Source organism: Macaca fascicularis, chromosome 10 (assembly GCF_037993035.2).
Source record: "Macaca fascicularis isolate 582-1 chromosome 10, T2T-MFA8v1.1".
In the NCBI taxonomy this organism is placed as follows: Eukaryota; Metazoa; Chordata; class Mammalia; order Primates; family Cercopithecidae; genus Macaca; species Macaca fascicularis.
In genome coordinates this window covers 23,427,451-23,447,533 of record NC_088384.1, presented here as the reverse complement: position 1 = coordinate 23,447,533, position 20,083 = coordinate 23,427,451, and the positions used below count along the sequence as shown (strand labels likewise).

The 20,083-nt window shown below is 37.7% G+C and overlaps 1 protein-coding gene across 10 annotated transcripts in view; it reads right to left on the bottom strand.

The window, feature by feature from the left end:
- TTC28 (tetratricopeptide repeat domain 28) overlaps positions 1 to 20,083 on the bottom strand; it is a 727,080-nt gene that overhangs the window by 270,570 nt on the left and 436,427 nt on the right. For 5 of the 10 annotated variants that reach the window (XM_015457345.4, XM_015457346.4, XM_045364303.3 and 2 more), the window contains one exon: positions 9,352 to 9,447. The exons of the other annotated variants lie outside the window; for them this stretch is intronic. In XM_015457345.4, the coding sequence (XP_015312831.3) occupies positions 9,352 to 9,447 (96 nt within the window). The remainder of the gene's footprint in view (positions 1 to 9,351; positions 9,448 to 20,083) is intronic. 10 annotated transcript variants of the gene reach the window in all.

The window sequence follows — 20,083 nt, the reverse complement described above, 5'->3', positions numbered from 1 at the left end:
TATATGTTTAATATGACTAAATATATTTTTTTAAAAAGGAAGAGTGACTAGTCAGGAAATGTCAGTCATAAGTGTAGGTTATGTTTTCAAAAACTGTGGCTCACATTAGTAGCAAAGAAATAGTACAGTGGCTAAAAGGGGACACAAGGTTGAGGCCTTAAAAAAAAAAAAAAATAGGAGAGGCTGGGCGTGGTGGCTCACGCCTAAAATCCCAGCACATTAGAAAGCCGAGGCAGGCAGATCACCTAGGTAAGGAGTTCAAGATCACCCAGGACAACACAGCAAAACCCTATCTCTACTAAAAATACAAAAATTAGCTGGGTGTGGTGGCAGGTACCTGTATCCCAGCTACTTAGGAGGCTGAGACAGGAGAATTGCTTGAACCCAGGAGGCGGAGGTTGCAGTGAGCCAAGATCACGCCATTGCACTCCAGCCTGGGCAACAAGAACAAAACTCCATTTCAAAAAAAAAAAAAAAAAAGGAGAGACTTGAACATATGCACAGGCTGATGGTAAAGATAAACAGATTAATGTAAGAGTTAAAGAAAGTAAAGATTCAATGTATCTCTATCAAATGCCAACGACATTACTCACAGAAATAGGAAAAAAACTCCTAAAATTTAGACGGAACCAGAAAAGAACCTGAATAGCCAAAGCAATTCAGGGTAAAAAGAACAAAGCTGGAGATATCACATTACCTGACTTCAAAATTTAGTATAAAGCTATAGTAATCAAAACAGCATGGTACTGGTGAAAAACGACGACAACAACAAAAAGCAAAAAAAAAAACCAGACACATAAGACTGGGCATAATGGCTCATGCTGCAATCTCAGCATTTTGGGAAGCTGAGGTGGGAGCATTTCTTGAGACCAGAAGTTCAAGACCAGGCTGGGCAACAGAGCAAGATGCCATCTCTACCAAAAATCAAACAAAAAACTTAGCCATGCACAGTGGCACATGCCTACAGTCTCAGCCACTCAGGAGGCTGAGGTGGGAGAATTGTCTGAGCTCAGGAGCTTGAGGTTACAGTGAGCTATGATCACACCACTATACTCTAGCCTGGGTGATGGAGTGAGACCCTGTCTCTAAAAATAATATAAGAAATACAAGAAAATGACTTGTATTAAAAAGGCAATAACAGATGCTGGTGAGGATGTAGAGAAAGGGGAACCTTTGTACACTGTTGATGGGAATGTAAGTAAGTACAGCCACTTTGGGGAATAGTATGGAAGTTTCTCAAAAAACCAAAAATAGAAATACCATATGACTCAGTAATCCCACTATCGGGTATATATCCAAAAGAAAGGAAATCGATATATCAAAGAGATACCTGTACTCCCATGTTTACTGCAGCACTATTCACAATAGCCAAAATATGGAATCAGCCTAAGCATCCATCAATGGATGATGAATGAGTAAAGAAAACATGGCATATATACACAATGGAATATTATTCAGCCATAAAAAGAATGTAATTCTGCAATTTGCAGCAACATGGATACAACTAGAAGACATTAAGTGAAATTAGCCAAGCACAGAGAGCTAGATATTGCATATTCTCATTCATATGTGGGAGCTATTAATAAAAAAGCAAATCCCATGAAAATAGAGAGTAGGTTGGTGCTTATCTGATTCTGGGAAGGGCAGAGTGAAAAAGAGTAAAGGAGGATAAAGCGGAAAAAAAGAATATAAATGTATTTATTACCACTGAACTAACTGTATACTTAATAATGGTCAAGATGGTAAATTTTATATATATGTTCTACTGCAATAAAAAAGAAAAAAAGAAAAAAAACAGCTTTGTCACATAAAAAAAGACAGAAAAGAAAGGCTATATGTAGTTTATTACCCTTACCTAAGCCCTTCAAGCAAATCTTACAAAACCATCAGTTGATTTTTATCACCACGGTCCTCAGAAATCTTACTCCCTTTCTGTATACTAATTTAAAAACTATGGAGTAAAAGGCCCTCAAAATTTCCCCTAAAGAATAAAATGTTTTCCCTCTGTACTTTGTCAGTCCTCCTGTCTTCTATCTTCATAGCAGAAACCAACTATAGTTTTATAAACATACTATAGTTGGGATACTGGAGTGGTGAATGTTACTTAGCAATGTCCGTGTATTGGTCCTTCAAAGAGCTGTGCCTGACTTTTGATGCATAATTTGTTCTTCAAAATGTGAACAGGCTGAACGTGCACAGGTCAAACAGTGGAATTTCATGTTATACAAGGAATCCTGTTAGGATCTTCAAAGACACATTTTCAGGATTTACATGTTCTTCAGTCTTTTTATTTTCCTTCACTTTTACCAGCAGAAATCAAAGAAACAAGAAAATCGAGAGTAAAGATGTACTATTTTGGGCACACCAATAATTTTCTATCTTTATCTCAATTGTATTAGATTATTAGACCTAACTATCTTTTTGTTACTATTAGTAACTTTATATTTAAATTTCCCAATTATTTGTATAAATAAAGGAAAAATGCAATAAAATATACATATAGCTGCACAAACTCACAACAAAGATGGCAATAAGAAAGACATATGAATGTCTAAAACTGGCAAGTTATCTGAACCCCAGAGCATATCAGAAATGCCTGCAAATAAACAGGACAGCAATCCCAATAAAAAATGAATAACACTTTACAGAAGAGGGAATTCAAAGGCTAAGAAGTATATGAATAGACGTTCAAATTCATTAGTAATGAAATAAATGCAATTTAGAACAACAATGAGGAAGTATATTAAAAATTAGAATGCTGAAGAATGTCAAGAGCTGATGAAGAAGAGGGACATAAAAACACATTTGTTGAGGCGTAGACTTAACAGTGGAATGTAGCCTTTCCACTCTAAAGGAATCTGGCAGTGTTTGGTTAAAGAGGTGTGTGTGTGTGTTTGTGTGTGTGTGTGTGTGTGTGTCCCACAACCTCACACTTCCAGCCCTGAGTATATATTCCAAAGACATTCTCACACAGGAATTTCAGGGAAAAAATACAAAGGTGATCTCTGAAGTACTGCTGTGGTAGTGGGAAGCTAGAGAAATCTGGTTGTCTATCAGTGGGGGAGTCATTGGTAAAATGTGGTGGATGAGCATACATGATGAAAATGCATGCAACAGTTCCTTCGAAGCAATTTTTTATTGCTGTAATTGTAATTTCTCCATTCTCTCATCCACCTTTTTCTATGGACTATGAGCTCTTCAAGGGCAGAGATTGAACCTTGTTGATCTTTGTTTCCAAGTCATCATAGACTGTTCCTAGCCATAGTAGGTATTTATTAAATTCTTAATAAATGAATAAAAATGGATTTAATAAAGCTTTTAAGATGAAAAACCAAACAGTGTATACACAATATGAGAACACAATTCTCACTTCTACGTAAAACAACAATTTGACAGTAACTCCAATAATAGTGGCAGTTTAACATTTTTCTTCACTTTGGACTTAACTAGAGATAACAGCACAAACTGATGTTAGTCCAGAAATGCTCAGGTATGTTACAAAACTATGAGAAATGGCTTTATTTCTAAAATATAATATAAATGCTAGAAAAATCTAGTAGGGACTATTGTAGATAACCTCAGATCAATGCATGTTTCTATGAAAAAAAATGTGTTGCATGTTCAATGGATGAAGCATCAAATATGAAATGACAGCTCAATGGTTTGCATTATTTTTTTAAAAGAATTGGCTAGCCACATTTATGTATGATGTTTAGAATCCACTAAGAGCAGCTATAATGGAAATGTCAGTTGAAACTACTTCACTATTTGCCTTTAAAAGTGTTGTGCTGCATTTTAAAGACACTTAGATATTTGGCATTAAAAACTGTGGTGGTCACATGATTTCTCTCAGAGGAAATTGCAAGGATCGGGGAAAAGGACAAAAGGAGACACTGGCAGTAGAGGCAGAAAGTCAGTTTTCAGCTCCAAACCTCTGCTCCTGAGGTTTTCCTCTAATCACAACAAGTCAACTGTCTATGCATTTATCAGGAAAATGTCTTCCCACAATTCTGATGTTTTCAGCTGCTGCTGTGTTCTCTTGGATGAACATTTCAGAGAAAAGACAGGAACAGATGTGAAAGATGTAATAATTTATTAGGAACTAGTGGAGCTTGTGCTTTGTTCAGGGCAATCACATGTCCTAAAGCATAATATCACAGGACATAAACATGCCTCTAAACAATTCAGTTTTTATGAAGCAGAAGTGGAAGAAGTAGAAAACCAGTAGTAGTTGTAATTTTGTACTATAACATTTTGCATTAAAGGGGACACATTTTGAACTAACTCCAAGATACTATTATATCCATTCTATTTAGCTAATGGAACAGGAGTCTATTTTAACCATCTAGAAAAGAATGGGATTAAAAGTCTTTCTATTGCATATTTTTACAAATGCATGATACTAGAGAGGAACCTGAACAGGGCACACATTCTATATTTTTGTGACAAGAGCTACAGTTATTATTATAGTACTAAGTCTTCAACCTAGCCTTCTATTGTTCTTTTGAAAGACAAAAAATAAAACTCATTTTTAACATGATAGATTCAGAAAATAAAAGGTGAAATGATCAACACCCCTAGCCAAATGCACAAGCTTTGCAAAACAAAAAAAAACAGCAATAAAATCTTTCACTAGAAAAACAGCATCGCCAAAATTAACCTGTTCCTTGTGTAACTTGTTTGGCATGATTTGGCACCCAGTAAATCCGTACCTAAAGAATGATAGGCCAGTGATTCCTGGACTCAGTACCAATTCAGCTCCAGACTAATGGGTCACTGTCAGGCCAAGTCAGAGGGCTGCCCTTGTCCTTTCATGTAACACTGGTTGTAATTCCAGAATAATGTAGCACAGTAAGATATGCACCATCACCTACTCCTACTTCCTCTTCTCACCCTCAAAAAGGAGACTGTCACCACATTTATTGTACAAGATCATAATAAGACTCCAATTTTCTCATACTTCCTCTAGGAAGTCCTCCTACTCTGCTTGTGCCTCTGTCCCACTGCCTGACCCGCTCAGGATGAAGGAGGTAAAAACCTGTACCTTTCTTCCTAGCCTTAGGTATATCACCCTAATTTAGGCTCTCTTGATTTCTCCCAAGGGCAATTAGCTCATTCAACAAAGTTATTGAGCACCTACTATGTACAAAACAGCATTCTAGGTTCTGGGTATACAACAGAGAACTAAATACACAAAAAAGTCTGTCATCATAGAACATTCTAGTAGGAGAAAACAGACAATGAAAAAATTAAGTAGAGTAATGATATAGTTAGTACAGTAGAAGGCTGAAACCTGTGCAGGAATCGGGAGAATATTAGCAACACAATGATAGCTGCAGGCCTCAATGAGAAAGCCCAAGCATGATGGAAGTTGCAGGAGAGGAGGTTAGAAAGAGAAAAGGAGCTCAAGCTCTGAAAGGTCTTGTAAGGCCACTCAAAGGATCTTGGCTTTTATTGTATGTGAGATGAGAAGCTACTCTGATAGTTTTGAGCAGCAAAGAGGCGTACTCTGTCTGACTTACTATTTTAACTGATCCTTCCAATAGATGTTAATAGGTGTTTCACATAAAAAGAATTCAAACAAATTTGAATAACCCTCTCTACCGAATGCCTCCCTTTATGATTAACAAAGTGCCTTAGCACATTTAAAGCTCTCAGAGCTCCAGCAGAAAGAAGCCAATGCTTATTTATTTATTTTTGTGACTGGCCCTCACTATATTGCTGAGGTTGGTCTTGAACTCCTGTGCTCAAGCAATCTTGCCACTTCAGCCTCTCAAGTAGCTAGGATATCATACATCTACTAGTCCCATATAATCATCTCACTATTGGAATACCTTTTAACATCTCACAGAATATAGTTCAGATCTAAGGCCAGGAAACACTGGCCTAGATGCTTTGAAATCTAGTATTCTAAGACTCTGTATCAGAAACACTTTAGAAGACTCCTAACTAAACTGACATTATACAGGGCCAACAAAGTTTGTTATGAAAAATAGATAACTTCAGGCTTTGGATGTCTATCCTTTCTCTTTCTCTCTCTCACTCTCCCTCTCTCTGTCTCTCGAGTGAAATAATAACAAAGAGAAGGGGAAGGGAATCAGGAATACCTGGAAGCAAAGTCAGGCTAAAATATCCCTCAACAGACTGTGATACTAGGCAAAATCAAAGTTAAGGTCATCAGTTCAATCAGAGACCCCTTGGTGTCTCCTCTGTCACATAAGAGTAGTTCAACCACTTGAACTGTTACAACTAACACAACCCTGCAGCCATTTATATCCGACACAATGTTTAGTCATCTCAGTCACTGACTTTGTAAATTAGGCTTTATGCAAGCAATAGTTTGGAGCTGCTAATCTAGAAAAATAGTTTTCCATACTACAGTATGGCTTCATTAAAGTTACGTCTTTTAAAGCAATATATTCATCATGCAATTTGTTTCTTTGATCTTCTCTTATTTACATCAAAGTATCTCAAATAAGTTTCCTATGTCCATAATATTTCTTAGTCACTGAAGCTTAATATAAACTAACAGCTGATTTCTACAGCTTCATCTGCGATACAATCAACTATGAGATTTCCCTCTTAAAATGAAAAAATATGAATAAAGTAAAATCAATGCTAATGAAGAGACTAAACTGACAGATCTAGGAGTAGGATTGCTATTTGTTGAGTTCCCCAAGGAGCAGTGACTGACTCTCTCATTTATTATATACATAAAGAGGGCAAATATGTCATCCCACAAGGCCCAAGTAGAAATGGAGAACCAGGGCTTTCCTTATGGGAAGGGGATAGTTCCTACGATGAGAATGACTACCAGAAGCCAGACCTTTATGAGACTACCAGAGATCCAAAGTGGTTGACAGAGAAGCACACCAGGAACAGAGTGGAAGCCAAGCTACAGAGCCCAGCGAAGGGGTGAGAGGCACGGGTGGGTCATGAATTAAAACTAGCAAAGACCAACAAGAGGAGACCAAGCAAGCCAAGAAGGCAGTCTGGAAGAATTCTAGAATCAGAGTTGAAAAGTCCAAAGTATTTTTAAGAAAGCCCTAAAATTGGCTTTCATGGGGAAGCTTTACGTTAGGTGTTGATTGAGATGAATAAGAGACAAATGACAGTTTTTGCCATCAAAAGATCAATAATAATAATGACTAGCATCTATTACATCCTTACTGTATATTATACATGATGTTAATGTGTTACATTCATTTAATCTCTTTAACAGGCCTCTGAAATATGTCTTAATCCTCATTTTACAGACGAGTAAACAAAGGTTTAGAGAGATTGAGCAACTCAACTTTTTAAAAACAGTAAAACTCTATTGCATTTGTGATTCACATATTATAATACATTACATACAATAGCCCAAAATAAACATCTCATGCCAGTGACACAAAAATGAATATCAGGCCAAAAAAAATCAGCAATAAGTACATTATTGCTTTCTTTAATCATAAACATTCAATTCTGAATGAAGACAATTTACTACATACTGATGCAGTTTTCTTTTCATTTCATATAATCATCCTACTCTCCTATACCTACACTATTCAGTATGTTCCTGTGTTAATTCTTATACGTGTGTGGAGCAAAATAATAATAATAATAATTGTAATAATAATATAGTATTTTGTACTTTTAATGGGGTGATGTTGATAGATCAGTCCTCAGATTCTATATGGCAAGAGATCATGTTGATGCAGCATTTAGGGAAGGCCGACCAGAGAGGATAAGCTTGATCTAAGTTTTTATCTCAGAACAAAAGGAGTAGGGGGTTAGTCAGGATAGAGAATAGGATCCACAAACAGAGTAGCAGTAAATGATAGTGGAAAGGCAATTAGGAGCTGGATCACAAAGGGCCACAGCTAAAAAGTTTAGACTGACTTGTGGGTTATGGTGACTTGTTGGTAGATTTGATACAGGAGGATGCTCTGTTTAGATCTGCACTTCGAAATTCTACTATAAGATCTTAGGGAGAATGGGTTAAAAAGAGGGAGTGGGGAGGCAGAAAGACCAATTCAGAGGTTATTGTTATGGCCACGTGATATGGTTTGGCTGTGTCCCCACCCAAATCTCATCCTGAATTATAGCTCCCATAATCCCCATATGTCATGGGAGAAACCTCATCAGAGGTAACTGAATCATGAGGGCAGATTTTTCCCATGCTGCTCTCATGATAGTGAATACATCTCACAAGATCTGATGGTTTTATAAAGGGGAGTTCCCCTGCACACACTCTCTTGCCTGCTGCCATGTAAGACATGCCCTTGCTCCTCCTTCACCTTCCACCATGAGTGTGAGGCCTCCCCAGCCATGTGGAACCACATGTGAGTCCACTAAACCTTCTTTTCTTTATAAATTACCCATTCTTGGGTATTTCTTCATAGCAGTATGAAAATGGATTAATACACCGTGCCTCTTCCATCATGTGGGAAGCAACACAGAACATAAATTAAAATGTTTAAACGTATTCGGGAGAAGATGATGAGGGTGTCCATTACAGGCCCCGGGAAGAAGAATAAAGGATATCTGGAAGAGATAGACAGATACATAGATATTTCATATATATGATATATAGATATAAATAAATATACGCACATGTGCATGTGTGTGTACACACGCACACACATGCATGTGCAGGCACATGTGCTTAAATGAGGCCTGAAGACTGCCTTGGTTGTGGGGAATGTTAAAAACTGCCAGGTTTCTGCATGGAGCATCAGGGGAGTCAGAATGACCACATTGGAGGGAAAAGAGATGAAGAACATGGGTTTAGACCTGCTGAATTGAAAGTACCGGTGATATACACTGAAGTCTGCAATATAAGTGTAAAGTTTAAAAGCAAGATCCAGGGTGAAGATCTATCTCTAGAGACTTCTGAATGATTCCTTATATTCCCCCAGAGATAACAGTATTGAATATTAGGTTGAACTATATGGAACTACCAATATTCTATTTTTTTGACCACTAAAAATGACAATTTCAACATGAGAATCTACTTTATCTATGAGTTCCTTGAAAATAAGACAATATGTAAATATATAAGTATTTCTAAAACAGAATCCACAACAGATATTTCACAAATATGCTGCAAGAATAAAGAATAAATTACATACATTTATGAATCCTGTGCTCGTTGTTGTTATGTGGTTTTGTAAAATTATTATGAAAATTTGCATATTTTACACAATTAATAGAACTATAAGACTGATGTATTGCTCAATGGTAATTTCAAGCAATTGTCTTTTGTGGGGTCATGCACACCATGTATCCATCCCATGATTTTCTGCCTATGTGAGGAACTAGTAACTATAGTTTTTCAAATGGTTTATCAGTGCTCATTAATTTACTTACTCCCAACCAGTCTTTGTAGAGGGAGAAATGAGAAGAGGTGGATACCAGATCACCAACGGAAATGTTTTCTCTAAGAAGGTACCTCAGTTTCCGCATCTGCAAAGTAGAGATATCACTTGTATCTGTGGCTGACTATAAGGATTAGAGGAGATATTGCATGTACCGCATGGGACACAAGAGAAGCTTAGTAAATGGGTGCTTATGTTACTATGTCAGTGTTGTCAAATGACCAGCAGCAACTATTCAAAAATCATCTCCTATGTCAGGTTGCTGATGATTGACTATACAAGTTTATTTATAAGCTTAAAATTCTTGGGACAAGAATTTAGTGGAAGCAATGTTGACACAAAAAGCCAGACATAGTAAATGATACATATATTCAGAAAAACTATGTAGTAACCATTGAATCATAAAGATCTTAGAACAGAAAATGGCCTTTAGAAGTTATCTCATCATTATTCCTTCAACAACCCCCAGATAGAGGTGAGAAAGCCTAAATATTTCAGGGATGGCAATAATTATTACAATTATTTTAAAAGTTTCTGCTTTTTGCCAGGCGTGGTGGCTCACACCTGTAATCCCAGCACTTTGGGAGGCCGGGGAAGGCAGATCACTTGAGGCCAGGAGTTCAAGACCAGCCTGGCCAACATGGCAAAACCCTGTCTCTACTAAAAATACAAAAATTAGCCAGGCATGGTGGTATGCGCCTGTAGTCCCATCTACTCAGGAAGTTGAGGTAGGAGAATCACTTGAACCTAGAAGGCAGAGGTTGCGTGAGCCAAGATCACACCACTACACTCCAGCTTGGGCAACAGAGCGAGACTTTGTCTCAAAAAAAAAAAAGTTCTGCTTTTGTTGGGCTTAAATTAAAAAGCATGTATGAAAATGTCAGCTAAGCTGATTCTAGTCACTCTTAGTCCCGTTTTCCCTTCTGACAACATGGACAGCAAGTTTATTACTTTCTCAAAAGGAATCATAGGAATATAATACACATTAAGGTATCTTCAACCTGCGTGTATCATTTTCAGTCATGCTTATTTATCAGATAATTAAGCCACCACACTGAGGTATAATGATGATTGCACTGATAACCCAAAATCTTCACTCCTTCCAATGGGGATGTGGGTTGACTCTGGGTTCAGCAACGTTCACTTGCCTAGACAAATAGATGTTAGCAAATGTGATGCAAGCATAAGGTTGACAAGCACTTGCTCCTTGTTTTCATCATAATAGTGTGCCCAAGGTGATCTGTTAGAGGATGACAGCCTGGTGAGCAGTTGTCCCAGGGAGGCCTCAGATATGCGAGAGAGGCTGAGCATAATCAGGGAAATTGCCAAGCCACTGACTTCAGCTGACTACAGACAAGTAAGTAAGCCCCATGGAATGCAGCTCAGGTCAAAGATGTATAAGCAAAAATAAATGTATATGGTTTTATGCTACCCATGTTTTGTGGTTATTTTGTCACAGAGCATTACTATGGCAATATAAAACTGATATAGTGACCGTTAAGCATCCAAAAATTGTCTACTTACTAACCCTATAAAAACCCAGACTTCACCAGAATGACTACATGATGGCATCTCAATGACAACGTGAGTTATATGTACAAAAACCACTGTTCTCCAGGTGTTTATAAACAGTCTGATTTAAATACAGGGTTAAATATGGAACCTTTCCAATTATACTACTTTTAAACTCAAAATTAGAAGGCATCAACAATATTGAATTGCTAGGATTATATCCATTTGAGAAAACTGAGTAACAGTTGATCTCTAGGTACATGTCGGGGACTAGTAGTGTACTGTACTACACCTTGGGCTAAGTGACCTACAACATGTTTCCTATGACCAATTTCTGTGATTTCTTACTCTATATCTTGAAAGAAGCTAGTTACCTAACTACGCAGAAACACTGGTTTCTAGTGAGAAGAAAGAACAGTTGGATTTCTATTCCTATTTCCTGGCAAGGTTTCTCCAGTAGGTTTCTCAAGAGTCTAATCTTGGCATATCAATGTGGAAGAAAGTTTATAAGCTGGGAAATCTATTGCTTTTAATAGTCACTCAGGACGCTAAAACAGCTAGGTGCCAGGGCAAATCACTCTGTAGAAAATGGGAACAAGACAAGCCTAATATCTGTTTCTGGAATTTGGTGGGAGGAGGACCAAAGTCATTGCCTTCTTTTGATCCTTTACCTATGTCAATTATTTTGTAAATAAGAGAAATAAAATGTAACAAAAAATAAATATGGATGCTTGAGAGTCATAATACTGAATATGCTAATATGTATAAAATATTTTTGAGTTCTTCAGAGGAAGATCATCATATAAATTAAACCTAGTACTATTAATCCTATTATCCAATCAACACACATGAATTAAACCTGCAGTACCTAATCAGAAGTGGGTACTCCCTAGACATATTAAAGCCAATAATATCAATTAGAACATTACTAAGTCCAAATGTCTTTGCTCAGTAATTATTTTTGTAGTCTCTCTAAAATGATTCATATGCCACATTCCAACATAATAGGACAGGACAGGATCAAGTCCTTTGGGACTAGGACTAGTCAGCTGCACTGAAATCCTTTTACTAACATTTTCAAAGTTTAATATCAGGTATTTTACCTTATTTAAACCTAAAGGGTATGTCAACGCCTAGTGTGCCATCAAGAACAGGCTCTTTATTGTCCTATTAGGGTGGAGATGCATACTCTGTAAACTAAAGAGATTAAAAGCAAATGGAGGATATAAACCAGATTAATGATCTGGTCCCTGCAGCCTTACCAGAGAGTTTACTTAAAATGAAAGCTTTGGATGCTGATCCAACTTTTTCGATTTAACCAAGGTTCTCACTTGAATGGCTGTCATAACAGCATTACTACTGAAATCCTCTAGCTCATTCTTTCCAAGGCTTCTAGAAAGAAGAACATTGCAGAGAAATGGGATCCAAGGTACCGCCTGCAGTGGGCACAGGAAAGGAGTACTACAAGTTCAACAGCAGAGACAGTGTGGGGCGTGTGCCAACAAATGTTCTTTTAAAAGACTGATTCATGAGGTTAGGTAAAAATCTTTTCATCTAGGTCACTGGAAAACATCCTTGAAGGCAGACTGACTTCAAGACTCATCTATGTTAATGATATATGTAGGAACAAAAGCCAATTGCCATGGTAATGCATACTTAGTAGCAAGAACCACTGAACCAGAGCGGGCTCTGTGAAATACTAGTTTGAAAATATCTGATTCTAAAAGAGAATCAGTTTTCCTTTCAAGTGGTAATGAGAATTCCAGATCTTCTATAAGTATGCATTTAATGGGAAATGCAATGATCCTCACCATACCTTCATGTCTAATTCCCACTTTTTCCCCTTTGCAGATTACCAGAGAATTCGGTTTTTGGTTGTTCCTCATCTAGACATCTAGTTTCTTAGATGTTAGCTCTTAGACACCCTTCACTTCATCGTGGTCTTTTTGAGAAATGCAGAAATATTTCGTCTTCAGTCAAAGTTATTTAATTTCTACTTCTATTTTGGTGAGAAAGAGTAATGTATTTATTATGACAATCTATTTTTTCTGATACATTTTCTATTACTTAAAAAAACTTTTTGCACTCACAATCATAAAGAAAGCATGCTATATCTTTAATAATATGCCTAATACAGGTCTCAGTGTGCTGGCCAGTGAATGTTTGAATACTGCCAACACCCAGCGGCCTTCTGGCAGCACTGGGCCTTCTAAAAGCTGTTCTCTGGCAATAGTCTTTCATGCAAGCACTAATTTTATTATAGCTAGTTTATGATTTTCCCTCATTTCCCTGCTATTTTTAAATGTGGGGCTGTAATAGGAGGTGTCTAGAGGCCCAGGAGATGAGGGAACCATTACATACTGTTGGGTCTCTGTGGTATCAGTGGCCTTTGGAAGCTAAGGATTTCAAATGCGATGTCAAAGGGTATTTGAATACGGGGTCCCTCAGGAACTATGCCCAATGAGAAACACATTGCTTTGCTCTCTTTATTTTACTTTTAATTTCTGCTTTCAAGTTGTTGTGGTCTCTCAACACTCTTCCCAGTTTTGTTCTTTAGAGTTATTTTTGTACATTGCCCACTCTAGCCAGACCTGTTTAGCAACATTTAACAACACTGTCTTGGGAGATGAGTTTTTTACATCCAGTATGATGTACCAGTACTGACTTCTATAACACAATGTTAAAACAGTTCATAATGTGAATAAAACCCTGCATGAAAAAATATCAATTTTACTTGATATTATTCCCCATGTAACTCTGGGCTGCAAGTTTTCAGAAAGACTGGCTAATCAGAAAAAAAGTTTGAAAAATTAGAGTGGTTTTCAAGGATGGTTTATGGGGATGAAGAAAGACATTTATGAAACAGGAGAGGAGGGAAGCCATGTGCTTTTCTTAAATTAGGCTTATGTCTGATAACTGGGATAAACAAGTCTCGCATAAGAAGATGACAACTAGTGTTCTGGATCCAAATCCAACCTGTGCCATCCCAATCAACCTCTATAGTCAGAAGAATGAAGGGAAGAAAGAAGCACAAGATAGAACACAAGCAGCACAACGACAAAGATGAAAACACCCTCAGTTTAAATTGCAGTAAAACACATGCAAAACAGTGGAGACCACTGGTAAGAACTATTGACAAAAAAGCCAAACTCTGTAAAATATTTGAAGAGATTTATCCTGAACCAAATGTGAGGACCATGACCCATGACACAGCCCCAGGAGGTCCTGACAACATGTGCCCAAGCTGGCTGCGTTACAGCTTGGTTTTATATGTTTTAAGGAGACATAAAGCATCAATCAGTGCATGTAAGGTACATATTGATTCAATCTGGAAAAGCAGGACAATTCAAAGGGGTAAAAAACAAAAGGCCAATGACAAAAAGAGACACATGAATCCTAAAACTGTATTTTTAACAAAGAGCAAATACTGCAAACGTGACTATTCAGGGTTACATTCATGCTAAAACAAAATAGAGATAGGAAAAGTCACAAGCATATAAAATGATGGATCTGGCAATACTATTAAATAGTAGCAATCCCTGGATCAGACAGTGCCTAACAAATGTGCTTTACCTGAAAAAGACTGAGAACCCAGAGCAACTGTAGACTTCTTTTTCAGATTGTACTAAATGTAGATTATACTCTGACATTAAAAAAAATAAAAAATAAAAAAACCCCACAAACTTTAAAGTAGCTTTAATATGTACAGAGGTCACTCAGCAATATTTATTCCCCATTAATGTTCTTTTCTATGAATTTATTTCCATACGTGTTTCACTTATCCTAACATAAAAACTAAAGGGCAAAGATATGCAACCCAGTTATACATCCTTGCACAGTATGAGACACCAGGTAATCAAGCTGTGTTACCATAACAGCCACTGTCAGCCAGATCCAGTGGCATATGACTATAGTCCCAGCTACTCAGGAGACTAAGACAGGAGGACTTCTTGGGCCCAGGAGGTTGAGACCAGCCTGGGCAACATAGCGAGACTCTTGCCTCAAAAAAAAAAAAGAAAACAAAAAAACAAAAAAAAAAACAAAGCCACTGTCATTGGCTCTTCTACGGGATCCATAAACCAGATCAAACTCTTTAGCCACAGTCAGCTCCATTCATTCAACTGTGCATCCTCTGGATTTACAAATATATTTATCTCTTTTTTATAAAAGAAGCTACCAATTTGATAACATTACGATTATCCAAGCATTCTTAAAGTAAATTACAAAAATCCAAGACAATATTCTTTGTGGTTTTTTCATTTTTGTGTGTGTGTGCTTAAAATTTCTTTTTTTAAATTTTTTGTTGTTTTTTGTTTTTTTATTATTATTATACTTTAAGTTCTAGGGAACATGTGCATAATGTGCAGGTTTGTTACATATGTATACTTGTGCCATGTTGGTGTGCTATACCCATCAACTCGTCAGCACCCATCAACTCATCATTTACATCAGGTATAACTCCCAATGCAATCCCTCCCCCCTCCCCGTGATAGGCCCCGGTGTGTGATGTCCCCCTTCCCGAGTCCAGGTGATCTCATTGTTCAGTTCCCATCTATGAGTGAGAACATGCGGTGTTGGGTTTTCTGTTCTTGCGATAGTTTGCTGAGAATGATGGTTTCCAGCTGCATCCATGTCCCTACAAAGGACACAAACTCATCCTTTTTTATGGCTGCATAGTATTCCATAGTGTATATGTGCCACATTTTCTTAATCCAGTCTGTCACTGATGGACATTTGGGTTGATTCCAAGTCTTTGCTATTGTGAATAGTGCCGCAATGAACATACGTGTGCATGTGTCTTTATAGCAGCATGATTTTTTTTTAAAATTATTATTATACTTTAAGTTGTAGTGTACATGTGCATAACGTGCAGGTTTGTTACATATGTATACTTGTGCCATGTTGGTGTGCTGCACCCATCAACTCATCATTTACATCAGGTATAACTCCCAATGCAATCCCTCCCCCCTCCCCCCTCCCCATGATAGGCCCCGGTGTGTGATGTTCCCCTTCCTGAGTCCAACTGATCTCATTGTTCAGTTCCGACCTATGAGTGAGAACATGCGGTGTTTGGTTTTCTGTTCTTGTGATAGTTTGCTAAGAATGATGGTTTCCAGCTGCATCCATGTCCCTACAAAGGACGCAAACTCATCCTTTTTGATGGCTGCATAGTATTCCATGGTGTATATGTACCACATTTTCTTAATCCAATCTGTCACTGATGGACATTTGGGTTGATTCCAAGTCTTTGCTATTGTGAATAGTGCTGCAATAAACATACGTGTGCATGTGTCTTTATAGCAGCATGATTTATAATCCTTTGGGTATATACCCAGTAATGGGATGGCTGGGTCATATGGTACATCTAGTTCTAGATCCTTGAGGAATCGCCATACTGTTTTCCATAATGGTTGAACTAGTTTACAATCCCACCAACAGTGTAAAAGTGTTTCTATTTCTCCACATCCTCTCCAGCACCTGTTGTTTCCTGACTTTTTAATGATCGCCATTCTAACTGGTGTGAGATGGTATCTCATTGTGGTTTTGATTTGCATTTCTCTGATGGCCAGTGATGATGAGCATTTTTTCATGTGTCTGTTGGCTGTATGAATGTCTTCTTTTGAGAAATGTCTGTTCATATCCTTTGCCCACTTTTTGATGGGCTTGTTTGTTTTTTTCTTGTAAATTTGTTTGAGTTCTTTGCAGGTTCTGGATATTAGCCCTTTGTCAGATGAGTAGATTGCAAACATTTTCTCCCGTTCTGTAGGTTGCCTGTTCACTCTGATGGTAGTTTCTTTTGCTGTGCAGAAGCTCTTTAATTTAATGAGATCCCATTTGTCAATTTTGGCTTTTGCTGCCGTTGCTTTTGGTGTTTTAGACATGAAGTCTTTGCCCATGCCTATGTCCTGAATGGTACTACCTAGGTTTTCCTCTAGGATTTTTATGGTATTAGGTCTAACATTTAAGTCTCTAATCCATCTTGAATTAATTTTCGTATAAGGAGTAAGGAAAGGATCCAGTTTCAGCTTTCTACTTATGGCTAGCCAATTTTCCCAGCACCATTTATTAAATAGGGAATCCTTTCCCCATTTCATGTTTCTCTCAGGTCTGTCAAAGATCAGATGGCTGTAGATGTGTGGTATTATTTCTGAGGACTCTGTTCTGTTCCATTGGTCTATATCTCTGTTTTGGTACCAGTACCATGCTGTTTTGGTTACTGTAGCCTTGTAGTATAGTTTGAAGTCAGGTAGCGTGATGCCTCCAGCTTTGTTCTTTTGACTTAGGATTGTCTTGGAGATGCGGGCTCTTTTTTGGTTCCATATGAACTTTAAAGCAGTTTTTCCAGTTCTATGAAGAAACTCATTGGTAGCTTGATGGGGATGGCATTGAATCTATAAATTACCTTGGGCAGTATGGCCATTTTCACGATATTGATTCTTCCTATCCATGAGCATGGTATGTTCTTCCATTTGTTTGTGTCCTCTTTGATTTCACTGAGCAGTGGTTTGTAGTTCTCCTTGAAGAGGTCCTTTACATCCCTTGTAAGTTGGATTCCTAGGTATTTTATTCTCTTTGAAGCAATTGTGAATGGAAGTTCATTCCTGATTTGGCTCTCTGTTTGTCTGTTACTGGTGTATAAGAATGCTTGTGATTTTTGCACATTAATTTTGTATCCTGAGACTTTGCTGAAGTTGCTCATCAGCTTAAGGAGATTTTGGGCTGAGACAATGGGGTTTTCTAAATATACAATCATGTCATCTGCAAACAGGGACAGTTTGACTTCTTCTTTTCCTAACTGAATACCCTTGATTTCTTTCTCTTGCCTGATTGCCCTGGCCAGAACTTCCAACACTATGTTGAATAGGAGTGGTGAGAGAGGGCATCCCTGTCTTGTGCCAGTTTTCTAAGGGAATTTTTCCAGTTTTTGCCCATTCAGTATGATATTGGCTGTCGGTTTGTCATAAATAGCTGTTATTATTTTGAGGTAAGTTCCATCAATACCGAATTTATTGAGCGTTTTTAGCATGAAGGGCTGTTGAATTTTGTCAAAAGCCTTTTCTGTATCTATTGAGATAATCATGTGGTTCTTGTCTTTGGTTCTGTTTATATGCTGGATTATGTTTATTGATTTGCGAATGTTGAAACAGCCTTGCATCCCAGGGATGAAGCCCACTTGATCATGGTGGATAAGCTTTTTGATGTGTTGCTGAATCCGGTTTGCCAGTATTTTATTGAGGATTTTTGCATCGATGTTCATCAGGGATATTGGTCTAAAATTCTCTTTTTTTGTTGTGTCTCTGCCAGGCTTTGGTATCAGGATGATGTTGGCCTCATAAAATGAGTTAGGGAGGATTCCCTCTTTTTCTATTGATTGGAATAGTTTCAGAAGGAATGGTACCAACTCCTCCTTGTACCTCTGGTAGAATTCAGCTGTGAATCCATCTGGTCCTGGACTTTTTTTGGTTGGTAGGCTATTAATGATTGCCTCAATTTCAGAGCCTGCTATTGGTCTATTCAGGGATTCAACTTCTTCCTGGTTTAGTCTTGGAAGAGTGTAAGTGTCCAGGAAATTATCCATTTCTTCTAGATTTTCCAGTTTATTTGCATAGAGGTGTTTATAGTATTCTCTGATGGTAGTTTGTATTTCTGTGCGGTCGGTGGTGATATCCCCTTTATCATTTTTAATTGCGTCGATTTGATTCTTCTCTCTTTTCTTCTTTATTAGTCTTGCTAGTGGTCTGTCAATTTTGTTGATCTTTTCAAAAAACCAACTCCTGGATTCATTGATATTTTGGAGAGTTTTTTGTGTCTCTATCTCCTTCAGTTCTGCTCTGATCTTAGTTATTTCTAGCCTTCTATAGCAGCATGATTTATAATCCTTTGGGTATATACCCAGTAATGGGATGGCTGGGTCATATGGTACTTCTAGTTCTAGATCCTTAAGGAATCACCATACTGTTTTCCATAATGGTTGAACTAGTTTACAATCCCACCAACAGTGTAAAAGTGTTCCTATTTCTCCACATCCTCTCCAGCACCTGTTGTTTCCTGACTTTTTAATGATTGCCATTCTAACTGGTGTGAGATGGTATCTCATTGTGGTTTTGATTTGCATTTCTCTGATGGCCAGTGATGATGAGCATTTTTTCATGTGTCTGTTGGCTGTATGAATGTCTTCTTTTGAGAAATGTCTGTTCATATCCTTTGCCCACTTTTTGATGGGCTTGTTTGTTTTTTTCTTGTAAATTTGTTTGAGTTCTTTGCAGGTTCTGGATATTAGCCCTTTGTCAGATGAGTAGATTGCAAACATTTTCTCCCATTCTGTAGGTTGCCTGTTCACTCTGATGGTAGTTTCTTTTGCTGTGCAGAAGCTCTTTAGTTTAATTAGATCCCATTTGTCAATTTTGGCTTTTGTTGCCGTTGCTTTTGGTGTTTTAGACATGAAGTCTTTGCCCATGCCTATGTCCTGAATGGTATTACCTCGGTTTTCTTCTAGGGTTTTTATGGTATTAGGTCTAACATTTAAGTCTCTAATCCATCTTGAATTAATTTTCGTATAAGGAGTAAGGAAAGGATCTAGTTTCAGCTTTCTACTTATGGCTAGCCAATATTCCCAGCACCATTTATTAAATAGGGAATCCTTTCCCCATTTCTTGTTTTTCTCAGGTTTATCAAAGATCAGATGGCTGTAGATGTGTGGTATTATTTCTGAGGACTCTGTTCTGTTCCATTGGTCTATATCTCTGTTTTGGTACCAGTACCATGCTGCTTTGGTTACTGTCGCCTTGTAGTATAGTTTGAAGTGAGGTAGTTTGATGCCTCCAGCTTTGCTCTTTTGACTTAGGATTGTCTTGGCAATGCGGGCTCTTTTTTGGTTCCATATGAAGTTTAAAGCAGTTTTTTCCAATTCTGTGAAGAAACTCATTGGTAGCTTGATGGGGATGGCATTGAATCTATAAATTACCTTGGGCAGTATGGCCATTTTCACGATATTGATTCTTCCTATCCATGAGCATGGTATGTTCTTCCATTTGTTTGTGTCCTCTTTGATTTCACTGAGCAGTGGTTTGTAGTTCTCCTTGAAGAGGTCCTTTACATCCCTTGTAAGTTGGATTCCTAGGTATTTTATTCTCTTTGAAGCAATTGTGAATGGAAGTTCATTCCTGATTTGGCTCTCTGTTTGTCTGTTACTGGTGTATAAGAATGCTTGT